At 36.4% G+C, this 13,284-nt stretch overlaps 1 protein-coding gene across 6 annotated transcripts in view; it reads left to right on the forward strand.

Annotated features, from left to right (window-relative positions):
* The window catches only part of PAK3 (p21 protein (Cdc42/Rac)-activated kinase 3), a 272,401-nt gene that overhangs the window by 204,362 nt on the left and 54,755 nt on the right, over positions 1-13,284 (forward strand). For 4 of the 6 annotated variants that reach the window (XM_012645260.1, XM_012645252.1, XM_012645243.1 and 1 more), the window contains 4 exons: positions 1,742-1,895; positions 4,216-4,253; positions 12,401-12,532; positions 13,061-13,226. In XM_012645260.1, the coding sequence (XP_012500714.1) occupies positions 1,742-1,895; positions 4,216-4,253; positions 12,401-12,532; positions 13,061-13,226 (490 nt within the window). Of the gene's footprint in view, positions 1-517; positions 563-1,741; positions 1,896-4,215; positions 4,254-12,400; positions 12,533-13,060; positions 13,227-13,284 lie in introns of all 6 variants that reach the window. The other 2 variants (XM_012645221.1, XM_012645235.1) reach the window with 1 other exon arrangement.

Raw genomic sequence — 13,284 nt, forward strand, 5'->3', positions numbered from 1 at the left:
CCACATAGCTATCCTTTGAATTTTAGCCACACACACACTTTCAATGTGAAACTGAAATTGGTTAACCAGATTGGGAACTGAAATTTGTAAGTTCATCACATGGCCATTGGCTACTTGTGATCACTCAATTATAAAAGCAACTTACAAATTATTGTCAAAGATTTTCATGATGCCATCCTTCTTCCCTCCAAATTCATGTTTCTGCCTTTTAGTAATTTCTCCAGTCACTTAATGATAACTCTTATTATTACATATTTATGGAGGAAGCATCTGGCCAAAAGTGGAATTATACATCCAAACTTTGCTGGAACATTGTCGTTTTCTCTGTTCTCTTAAATCTGTTGTCCTGTAGACTGTCCTGTCCCTGATTTAGTTAATACCTCCCTATTTTCATAACTGCCCCACTTTAGAAGGGACTCCCCCATTCAGACCCATTGGTTTCATCTCCTCCCACCTTCTAAGTTGTCCCACATTCTGTTTTAACTTTCTTTTCTTTCTTTATTTACGTCCATTACAGCCAGATCTCTATGGCTCACAGATGTGCCCAGGGAAGCTCCCAGAGGTGCGTCACAGGCCCAAAAGAAGCTTGCATCAAAGTGCTTCTTTGAGATGTCATAGCACTGCAGCAGCAGGTTCATGTGTGTACAGTAGAGTTGTTGCTTGGCTTATCTCACTTTTTTGTTGTCATTCCCAAACTCTGGAGGCCCACGTCACACATTGTTTTGCCGAGACTTCATAGGACAAAGCCACAAAAATTGTGTCTGGATGCACTTCAGGAATAGTGAGTGTGTCTGTTTCTCTCTCCAAGTTGCTCTTGGAGGTTGGGTAATTATGAAATGGGGACATCTGTAGGCCGAAGATGTGGGAAAGAATGTTGAATGCTCAATGCAAAGCTAACCGCTCCGTGTAATTTTTGCAATTCTCCTTGGTTAGATATCCAAATACTCCCTCCTCTCTGTCGTAAATGGTTCAGATTGTTATAAATTCTCTCAAGGCTTTGGCATGATTTTCATAGTCCCCAGGTTTTGTATGGCCTATAAATGAAGTGAGGAGGAAGGGAGGGAGGGAGGAGAGAAGGAGGGCATGCCCTAGAGCAAGCTGCAGGGGAAATGCCCAAAGCAGCATTAATGTTACTATTTAGCATCTCAGTGGTTATTGCTCCTCCACAATTCTGGTTTTGTCTCCTCCCAATCTGCCTTTATATTAAAGTTCCAGACCCAAAAAATTACATTGTGCAATCGCAAAGTATAAACTGACCAAGGGTGAGGCTTTCCTTTTATTCTAAAATATATTCTGATTACAACATGCCCAGAAACAGCATATGTTATTCCAGTCGTATAAAACCCATTGATTTGCACTATACTACACTGTGCACAAATTTAGAGAAGTCTTGCTATGTCTGCCCTGAGTCGCCAGAACAAAATAAGCTAAGCCGTAAACATCATTTCATGGATGAGCAGAGTCAATATGGAGGTGATTTTCATGCGCTTTTTTTTTCTATCACAGTCATACTCCCACCCACCCTTTTTAAGTTGGATCCTAGTTTTACCTATGTGTTTTAATTAGAGAAGAGAATGATTGCATTATTAAGTTACTAACTTTAAATCTAGAATGTAACTTCAGTTTCCCAAGTGTAATCCTACAGGTAGCATGGGCTTCTTGGTGAAGAACTTTACTGGAACGTGAAAATGCTGCTGCCAAATGTTCTGAGCTGCCATTCTTTCCCTTTGGTTGTCCACAGGGAATTCCTGAGCAGTGGGCACGATTACTCCAAACCTCCAACATAACAAAACTGGAACAGAAGAAGAACCCACAAGCTGTCCTAGATGTTCTCAAATTCTATGATTCCAAAGAAACAGTCAACAACCAGAAATACATGAGCTTTACATCAGGAGGTAAGAGGAAGTCTAAGGTATGAAAAGGTGAAGAAGTCATTCCAATCTTAGAGCTTCATTATTAGAACAAAATGTGTGTAGAACATTCGAAGTCAGTACTAGTACCTTCTCCAAATGGCTTCAGCATAAGTAAACCAAAAGAAGAGTTGGAATTTGAGGTTGATGTTAGCAGATTTATATTACTCGAGTGTTTTTAGGACCCAAATAAGGAATTATTCAGTGAAGCAGTAGTTGTTAGCTTGGATTGGCAGTCACAATTGTTTTGTCTCTTTACTGGTATAAAGATTACAATCAGGCTTTGTGATATGTTCATGAAGTAACAGGTGTATGGGTCAAACCATGGTCTCTGGAAATTTATCTCTCAGATTCATTGATTTGCACCATGATAATACAGCAGAAATTTTTTTGGTGTCAGGTTATTTTGATCAGACCCCAAAATCAGACTGAAAAAAATAAACCATGTCTGGCCATTTATACAAATTGAAATATCCATGTTACTGCCAAATCTTGACAACATTTGCTAGTGTGTAGACCTGACTCTTGTTCGAAGTTTTGATGTTCAAATTTGCACTATAAGCAATTGAAAAGTATATACTGAAATATACTTTCACATTTTGAGAAAGACAATCCAGGCTATTTCTCTAGAACAATTTATTATTTAACATCTAGAGAAAGAAGAAAATACTATCATTAGTACCCCAGCTATAAAGTGCACCTACCTCTTGGCACTGGATTTAGTATACGACAGGCTTTAAGTTTCTTTGAGAATAATTCAAGGATACACTTGGAAAGGGAGGAGTATCTGATTTGGCAATATCAAATATCAAAGCTCAAACTTGAAGGCATATGGCAATTTACATGCTAAATTGAACTCTTTTTTTAATGACAATATAATTTAACCACTGTTTTCCAGTGCCAAAACCCTTAAAAGAAAGCCATCCAGGAGAACTTTTTATGATATTTAGTCTTCCACATGGAATAAAATGTCTAAGAGATCCTCGTGACACATCAACAATGTTTAATGTGAGGAAATCAAGAGCCATGCTCTATGTTAAAACCATAGGCAACTAAAACTGAAAATGCATTCAAGAAATCATTTTAGTGTAACCATTAATACCCTTCAGATTCTCAAAGCTTGTTCTTTCCTCCAAGCAGCCACTGCTGTTTAACACTTTTATTTTTATATGACAAATTCTTTCAACTTACAAAGATGAAATCTTGACAACTATGTTAGAACTCAACAGTATTTGAGTTATTGCACTATATTTAGCTGAGTGAAACTCATTGTATGTTTTCTGAATGCTCTAGTGTTGAGACTAATAGGATAGAAGGGGAAGAGGAGGAAAAGGTGGAGATAAGAAGAGACGGTGGAAGGAAGGAATGGAAAGGAGGGAGGAAGGGAGAGAATGAGGGAGAAAGGAAAGGGGGGAAAATCCTAGATATACCGTAGTCCCCCCTTATCCATATGGAATACCTTCCAAGGCCCCCAGTTCATGCCTGAAACTGAGGATAGTGCCGAACCCTATACATATATATACATATATATACATATATATATACATACACATACACACATACATGCACACTGTTTTTGCTTATATATGCTTACGTATGATAAAGTATAAATTATAAATTAGGCATAGTAAGAGATTAACTATAGCTAATAATAAAATAGAACAATTATAACAATATGCCAGCATACTACTCTTGTGCTTTGGAGCCATTCTTAAGTAAAATAAGGGTGACTTGAATACAAGCATGGCGATATCTTGACAGTCAACTTGATAACCGAGACAGCTACTAAGTGACTACTGGGTGGATAACAGTCAGTGTGGGTATGCTGAACAAATGGAGGATTCACATTTAAGGTGGGACAGAGTGGGATGGTGCAAGATTTCATTACATTTGAAATGATATACAATTTAAAACTTATGAATTCTTTATTTCTGGAATTTTCCATTTAATATTTTTAGACCATGGTTGACTCCAGGTAGCTAAAACCACCGCGGATAAGGGAGGACTACTATAGATGTATAGAACCGTATCAATTAAGAGTAGGTAATCTTGACATTCTTCCCTATGGATGAGATTCACTGGCGGCCTTCATTATATCTGTCAAATGACTTGGTGAGAATATGATGAGGAACTAATGGTGTAAGCTATTTTAAGAAAAAGTACGTTGTTGGTCATAATATCTATTTAATGCTAAATTGGAAAATTTCTGTCTGGTCAAAAGCAAGCAGTTTTAATTTTTAAATATGGTCTCTAAACGAGGCAGTATTTATGAAACAAAGGTGACCTCTATATTTTCACTTTTCAGATAAAAGTGCACATGGATACATAGCAGCCCATCCTTCGGTAAGTGAAAAATTGAAAACTGTTTCTCATGATCAGTGTTTCCAGAGAGCCAATAGAATATAATTGCACAGACCTAGTTTTGAGATATAGAATCTTTAAAAAAAAATTTAAGGTAAAATTTAAGTATATAAAATTCACCTGTTTTAAGAGTACAGTTCAATGAGTTTTAATAAATTTATATACCTATGCTACCATCACCACAATCAAGTTTTAGAACATGTCCATCACCCCAGTAAAATCCCTCATGCCTGCTTGCAATTAATCCCCACCTACCCCAGGCAATCACTAATGTATACTTGTAGGGATTTATGTGGACAAATGTTTCTATTTCTCTTACATATAGAATCTTGAAAATAATGATCATATTAATAGCAACTTCTCTTTACTGAACACTTACAATGTACACTGTGGGCTAATATTATTTTTATATTCATTTAATCTTTCCTATAACCCAATTTAGTAAGTCTTACCATTGTCCCCATTTTACAGATAAGGAAAGTGAGCTTTAGAGAAATGAAGTAACTTAGCTAAGGTTACAACAGTACACCTTTTACTATCACTTGTTCCAACAAACTGAGGTACAGTGAAGGAAGTGACTTTGCCCAAAGTCACATAGATAGTTTTATCAGAGATGTGACAAAGTCTTTGGAATAAGTAACCTAGTCCTTGGAAGTGCTATAGTATCTGAAAGAATGCCTACACACATTAGACAAGAAATGATCTCAGGCAAGGCTTCCCTTTCAAATGTGATTTTCATTTTGATATTCTGATGTAAATTATTTCTTGCCTCATTTACTTCCTTAGGGGTGAAATAATTAGCATTAGTGAAAATCTCCTAAGTATTTATTTAAGAAGTCATAGATGGCCAAGCTGATTTTTCCTTTTCTAGAGGACCAGTGCTGGCCTGCTTGACATCACCCTGAGCAGGCAGTGTAACAACAGCAGATTATTAGTGGTAAAGAGTAAAGGCTCTGAAATAGTATGGTGGTTTCTTGAAAATTAAAAATAGGATTACCATATGTTCCAGCTATTCCACTTCTGAGTATATACTCGTAATTGAAAGCAGAGTCTTCAAGAGATATTTCTATACCCATGTTCATTACAGCACTATTCGTAACAGGCCAAAGGTAGAAGTAACTCAAGTGTCCATCGACAGATGAAGGGATAAACAAAATGTGGTATATATAAACAACGAAATATTATTAAGCCTTAAAAAGGAAGAAAATTCTGATACATGCTACAACATGGATGAACCTTGAGGACAGTATGCTAAGTGAAATCAGCCAGCACAAAAAGAAAAATACTGTATGATTCTACTTATTTGAGGTACCTAGAGGAGTCAAACTCACAGAGACAGAAAGTAGAATGGGGGTTGCCAAGAACCGGGGAGAGGGGGAATGGGGAGTTGTTTAATGAGTATAGAGTTTCAGTTTGGGAAGATGAGGAATTCTGGAGATGAATAGTAGTGATGGTTGCACAATAATGCACTTAATAATACTGAAGTGTACAACTAAAAGTGGTTAAGATGGTAACTTTTATGTTATATATATTTTACCACAATTAAAAACAAAATGAAAAAAGAAGTGAAGACTCTGGATATGGGCATTTAATCTGATTCCTCCACTTATTAGCTGCGTGACTTTGGGAAAGTAACTTAGCTCTTCTGCACCTCTACTTCTTCAGCTTTAAGTAGGAATGATAACAGTACTTAACCTCCTAGGACTTGTGTGAATATTGAATGTAATAATACATATAATGTACTTAATATACTACCTAGCACATAATATGTGTTTATTAAATATGTTACTATTTTATTATTTTTAGATGGCAACAAGAGGAAAAGCTCACTCTCTACATACATGAGGCTTGTATGAAGCCATGGTACTTGTCCCTTGCTCAGATTCCCCAAAACAGAACAGAATGTGGCCCTCCCATCTGATTGGTCATTTCTGCTCTTCCTTCTTCTTTGCCATGACAGTTTCCTGGGCCACACTGATAACAGCGCATGAAGGGAGGAAATAGGAAAGTGGGAAAGAGAAAAATGCCAACCTTCCATGATCAATACATATTTTACCTCCTTTACTAATTAATATCATATTGTACAATCCTGACTGGGTACCCTGGCAAAGAATTACCTATTTTTTTTTAGGTTTGGTCAGTTATTTGAAACACCAACCTGGTAGGATGGGCTATGTATTGGTTTTTATTTTCTTCTAAGATATAAACTATTTCTTATGAGATTGCTTCTGTTGGTCTTGCTTATAGAATTAAAACTAAGTTGAATTAAAACTAAGTCTACATAATAGCCAAAATATTCCATTAAATCAGGACAAAATGATGTTCTCACTGTTTGGAGATAAGACAACTAGATATTTACTTATTTCACATGTATTATTAAATGCCTCCTTATGAGCAATAGGCAGTTTGGTGTTCAGTCTCATAGGAGAAGATAGATATGAACATAAAGAAGCACAATACAATATGTATAGTATTACATACCATAAAATATGTCCATTTGCTATGAGAATTCTGACAAAAGAGATTGGTTTTTGCTACAGAGGGGAAGGGAAGCTGGCCCTTGTCTGCTCTGTGTCTGATACCAAATGGCACTTGGCATCTATTTGTTGAATGTTGAGTTAGAAAATGTTTCATATAAAAGGTGGCATTTGAGCTAGATCTTAAAGGTCAGATGAGAGTTGGATCTGTGAAGTTGGGAGGGGCGTCCTAAGCTAAAGGAAAAGCATGAGAAAGGGCACATTGGTGGGGTGAACAAGGCAAAGGGTCATGGGGTTGAATGAAGACTGAGACGCAAGAAAGTGAATCACAGAACATAAGCTTGAATGTTAAGTTGGAGCTGAATCATGGAGGCCCCTAAATGGTATTCTAAGGAATTTAGCTTTTCCAGTATGCAGGGGGAAGCCCTTGAAATGTTTCGGAGCAGGAGAATTAAATGATTAAAGCTTAGGCTTTGAGAAGAGTAATCTGACAGCAGATGTCCAGAATGAATTAAGGACAAAAGGTGAGACCAGATGAAGGGAGACTAGTTGGGGGAATATTGTAAGCATCCAGGACCAGAAGTGAGGTAGTGGCAGAAGGAATGGAGATTAGATTCAAAAAATCTAGAGATGTTCAGATTATTGATTGGATGTTGGAAGAAAGGGTGAGGTCAAAGATGATTGCAGGCTTAAATTGATATGTAGGTGGGTAAAAAGATGAAGATTCTTTCAGGAGATGCAGATTTCTGTGGGATGATGCCAAGTTTCCTATTGGACAGTTGAGTTTAAAGGGCTGGAGCTAATGAATTTAAGTGCTTGACTAAGGCTAGATTTCTGTTGATTGAATGAACTGAATTAGACCCTGACATTCAGTTTGGATCACTTCGGTGGGATTCAGTTTCTTAGGAACGAAGAACTGCACCTTGTGTTTTCCTTATGGTTCTGGGGGAGAGTGCACTTCACACTGCGTATGCCTTTTTTGGTGTCAGAAACACTCCCAGCAGACCTGGCTATCCTATAGACTCTGATTTAATTGAATTAACTACCCCTTATAGACATAGCCTGAACCGATCACAAATTTTGGCATCAGTTAGTAACTGGGAATTAAAATGGAAGCAATGTTGTATTCTCTAAATGTTTTAAACTCATGGCTTTGTAATCAGTTTTGAATTCAGTGATACCCTCCCATAGTCATATGACATCTGCTTTACTGCATACTTGTGGTAGCTTCTTTGATATTAGTGTATTAAATTCCAAATACTGTTCAGAGACCTACTCTTTAGTTTGAGGCTAATTTTTAAGTTTCGTATTTTTATTATACTGTTGAGAATAAAACAATGTATTTAGAATCCTGAACTAGTATTTCAACTGGAAGATAACGTCATTAATATGAATATGTCATTTTTGCCTAGAAAAACTGGGTGTGTAGTTGACAGATTGGTCTTTTTCGATTTGCAGTACTGATTTATTTTGTTCATCTAGATTGAGTAGTTCCCTTACTTCAGTGTGTATCAGAATTTCCTGCGCCGTCTGTTAAATTGCAGATTCCAGGGCTCCACTCCAAGAGTAGGTCTGGAGTAGAACTCTAAAATCTGCATTTTAAACAAGCACCAAAAGCGGCCCCAAGCTATTAATACATTTTGTATTATCTAAAGTCTTCAAAGGCCTTTCCTCCAAGTGTTTGACCTTTAAAAATTAAGCTTAAAGAAAAGGGAGTTTCCTAAGGTAGTTCCTCTAGCTAGTGTGCTCTCTAGAGCAGGGTTCAGAACCTATAGTCCATGGGTGGGCTTCAGAAGATCTATGAACTTTAAAAATTATTATATATGTAAAAACATGTGTCTACCTGTATTTTTCTGGAGAGACAGGCCAAATCCTTCAGAATTTCAAGAGTCCAGGACCCAAGTCAGATTAAGAACTACTTCTCCTGCCCCAATGTGTGGTATAATAAAAGAGTCAAAAAATATCTAATTTTGATAAGACAAAAATATTTCTTACTCATTACCTATCTATATTTTTACAAGTTTAGAAATATTAGATATAATCCTTCTCAGCCTGGAAGGAAGAGTGTAGAAATATTACACCATTGACTCCAGAAAAGACCTCCAGAAAAATCTGTAAGTCAGGTAAAGCTGTAAACTTTATTAAACTTACAGCAGCATGAAAGCACTACATTGATAGAGTCATAGAATCTTGGAAAGGGGACATCAGGGGAAAATATTCATAGGGTTTTAGAGCCTGGGCTTGTGATTGCAAGGCAGGTCTTGCAAGGTGAGGAGCAGGTTAAGATTGTGTAGTATTTATGATAAAATGGCTTTGTACTGGTGAATACAGCAGGTGAGGGTCTTGAAGCAAGTATTGGTGAGCAAGCTGTTAGTCTTAATAAGTAAACTGCTTTAGTTGGTTCACAATATCTTCTAAAAGCAAATATTTCCTGAAGTAAGAAGCTATGTTATTTTTGCTTATTCTCAGTATTAACATAAGAACAGTAAAGTATGTCTATCCTGATATTGTTTAACACAGGGAAAAGAAAATATGCCCAGTCCTAGTATTATATACACAGGGATAGGAAAGGATGCCTGGTTCAGTATTTTTTAACACAGGGGCAGGAAATTATGTTTAGTTCTCAGTACCAAAAACTAGTGTTCTAGGTGGATTGCTGGGGGGTAATCCCTGGCCCAACCATAATTCAAAACATACTATCCACTGAAGGCCACATTCTTCCCAGTCAACTAACCAACATGACAGGATAAGTGTTTGGTCTGAGGTAAACAGAAATATCTGTCTTCTTCCTCCCCCACAAACCTTCAGAGGACAAAAACCTTCAGGTTTTCCAATAGTCCCCCAAGCCCATCCTTGGAGATGAGGAATGTCCTCCATTTGAAATTAGAATAGTGAAGATAGTAATGAATGTTAAGAAATAGCCAGTGAAATTTTGCAGACAGATCTTATATAGTGAAATATCAAGACTTGAGGTGTGCAAGCTTACCCCTTGGCTGGTAGGCACTGATTGGCCTTTGTACCAGTCTAAGGATTGGAGAAGACCAGATCTTGAGTCATTATATTTGCCACTGTGGCCATTTTTAGATCCTTATAGACTATATATACTCTCACTTTTGGAGGCCAAGTGGTGCATTGTTTCAAATATATTAAAGGACTCCACATCCCACTTTTTATATTTTTGCTGTAAATTTTTGAAGTGAATTTTAAAATATTGGTTTTGAAATTATTTGATTATCAGTAACATTTAATTTATAGTTAGGTATAATTTCATGGTAAATCATTGTGAATACTCAAGAATTATTGCCAAATAAGAAAATCAAACCTACAATTTGTTTTTAATGTAATGAAATTTCTATAAATGCTAAATTTAAATGACTAAAGTCTAAATATTATCTAACTAGACAGTTAGACATTAGTTAATTGAGATTTTACAGTTTTCTTGTGGTTTTTCAGAGCTGATCATTTATTTATTTCTGATCTCAAACATTCTCATAGGCCCATGTCAAGCTTATCATCCCCCTCGTATTGCCTAATGGATTAAAGAGCACCATTTGCCATATAAAAAAGTACTCAGCTTATATGCAGGTTCTGCCCTTCTACAAAGGAACAATGATTAGGTGCATTCTTGATACTAGTGAGCATAAGATAGAGCAAAACTTTCTGGAACATAATATCAAAGCAAATTCCAATAACCCAAAGGCCATTTTTCCTTGTGCCCACTGAAGTACCATGAAGAATTAGTATTTCACAGGAAGAAAGTGATTTTTTTAGGACACGCTTGAAGATCTGACTCAGGTGGGGCAAAGGCAATATGTGTAACCTAAACATTTGTACCTCTGTAATATGCTGAAATTAAAAAAAAACAGAAAAGAAAGTGATTTTTTAATCTGGAAACTTAAATGTTATTAACATATGTTGCTATTCACATAGCCATAATATAAAAGAATAGCCCAATTGTTATGGCTGAATTAAGAATAAATATAGGTACATAAAGAAGAAAACCGATGTCCAATAAACATATAAACTTCAATCTATAAACCACTCAGCATCTATATCAGGGCAATCAAATATTCTTACAAATACTTGTTTATAAATTCTAGGTTGTCTTCATTCTCAGATAAATCTTGCAGGTTCCCATCAGATATATGATTATGCCTTATGACTCCACCATAGGTTTATGTATGACTGTAGAAAAGCCACATTGAGTTTCTAATCACAGACTGAGGTCCTTCAATGTAATACTCTATTAATAGGCTGCCTATAACTGCCTTAGGAGCTTTGTCCTCAAGAAATGAAAATTTGTTATAGGATTATGTTGGGCCAGTACACCCAATGGCATAAACAGAAACGAAATAAATAAATACACAAAAGTAAAACAAAACAAAACCCAAAGACCACGTAAAATAGCACTGTCCAACAGAAATATAATACAAACCATATATGTAACTTTAAATTCTCTAGCAACCATATTTTAAAAAGTAGGAAAAACAGGTGAAATTAATTTTAATAATTTATTTTATTTAACCCACTATATTCGAAATATTTGCATTTCAACATATAATCAATATAAAAAGCATTAAGGAAATATCTTACAATTTTTTCATATTAAGTATATGATACCTGGGGTGTACTTTATACTTACAACACATCTTAATTCAGACTAGGCACATTTTAAATGTTCGATAGCCATGTGTGGCTAGTTGCTGCCATATTAAACAGTGCAGTCCTATACCATAATTCATGGTCTTTATACTTGAGCGTGCATCAGGATCAGCTGGAAGGCTTGTTATGACATAGATTGCTGGGCCCCACTTCCAGAGTTTCTGAATCATAGGTCTGGATGGGACCTGAGAGTTTGCATTTCTCACAAGCTCCTTGATGATACTGATGATGCTGATTGGGAGATCATACTTTGACAATCATGGCTATGGTTCTTTCAAAATCCAACTTTAGGACCATTTTACCACTGTAGTAATGTGAATGATCAAGAACTGACCCTAGGCACTATGGCTGTTGGTGGTGGTGGTGTTATTACAGTTTATAAAACATTGTAAATCACCATTTACCTGTTGGTTAATATTGAGTAGTTATTTATGTGGATGGGCATTTCTTAGATCTTCATGTCTATTACTCTCTGAGTGCTTCTTTCCAGGAGGCTGCACAGGGAAGAAACATTTATTGGCTTGTTTATTCTTAGTGAGTATTCACAGAGCAGTATTAATATCATATCTATATGTATGCTCTGATCTTTAGGCAGAAAACAGCCCTTTTCAAGTTGACAGACTGTCAATCAACATTGACAATCTGCCCAGTACAGATTCAAGGCTTTAACGGCACTTAATTTGATGTTTTATTGTATTTTTTAAAACATTGACCTTTAAAATATCAAGTGAATAATAGTTCACTGTTTTTGATCTCAGTGAAAAATAAAAATAATCTTTTAGACTTCATGGTCCTTTAAACCGTGACATAAATTTATCTCTGAATGTGAGCAGGTCCTGGCCACCAAATTACTGATGATTCTGCTCATTTGTAAAAGATGTAGTTCCCTCCTATTCCTACATACTTAAATATTTCATTTCCCTTGTCTTATTTCTGAAGAAAAGCATTGAGGAGTTAATACCTGGTCTTTAAACTTTGTTTTGTCACCAGAGTACAAAAACAGCATCTGAGCCTCCTTTGGCTCCTCCTGTGTCTGAAGAAGAAGATGAAGAAGAGGAAGAAGAAGAAGATGACAATGAGCCCCCACCAGTTATTGCACCAAGACCAGAGCATACAAAATCAGTAAGTCACAAGTGACTATTTCCAAATGATTCAAAAGGTGTGCTTTGGAGCAGTTATAGAATTAAAATATAGTTAATCAACTAGTACCTATTAAGCATCTCCCATGTTCCCAGACCTAGAATATAAGATATGACCCAGGTTTTGAGGTTGCTGTTTGAGGATACAAGATTAGCTCATTAAACAACTAGAAAATAATACCAATACCAACAATATATAGATAACCGCTGATTTATAAAACTGCTAGAGAAGTTAACATAGGGAAGGAAATCCATGTGAACCAGGTAGGAAGAATTGCATATGCAGAGGCACCAAGACCAGAATACAGAATACAGCAGGGCATATATAGGAACCTCGTAAGACTAGCTCCCAAGATCTTTCAAGGGCTGTGTACTTGAAGCTACTAAGAGTTCTTTTTTAATAGAAAACCACTTGTCTTTAAAAACTCATTGATATGAAAATACCTTGACACCATACTCTTTCCTTGGCCTGCTGTTTTAATTGTAGAACTTTTTGGGTTTTGTCTTTTAGATCTACACTCGTTCCGTGGTTGAATCCATTGCTTCACCAGCAGCACCAAATAAAGAGGTCACACCACCTTCCGCTGAGAATGCCAATTCCAGTACTTTGTACAGGAACACAGATCGGCAAAGGAAAAAATCCAAGATGACAGATGAGGAGATCTTAGAGAAGCTAAGTGAGTTTTTTGCCATCATTGCTTTCTTCATGGAAGGGTTTCTCATAAACTGTTGAGA

This window comes from Propithecus coquereli, unplaced genomic scaffold, assembly GCF_000956105.1.
Source record: "Propithecus coquereli isolate 6110/MARCELLA unplaced genomic scaffold, Pcoq_1.0 Scaffold104, whole genome shotgun sequence".
Lineage (NCBI taxonomy): Eukaryota > Metazoa > Chordata > Mammalia > Primates > Indriidae > Propithecus > Propithecus coquereli.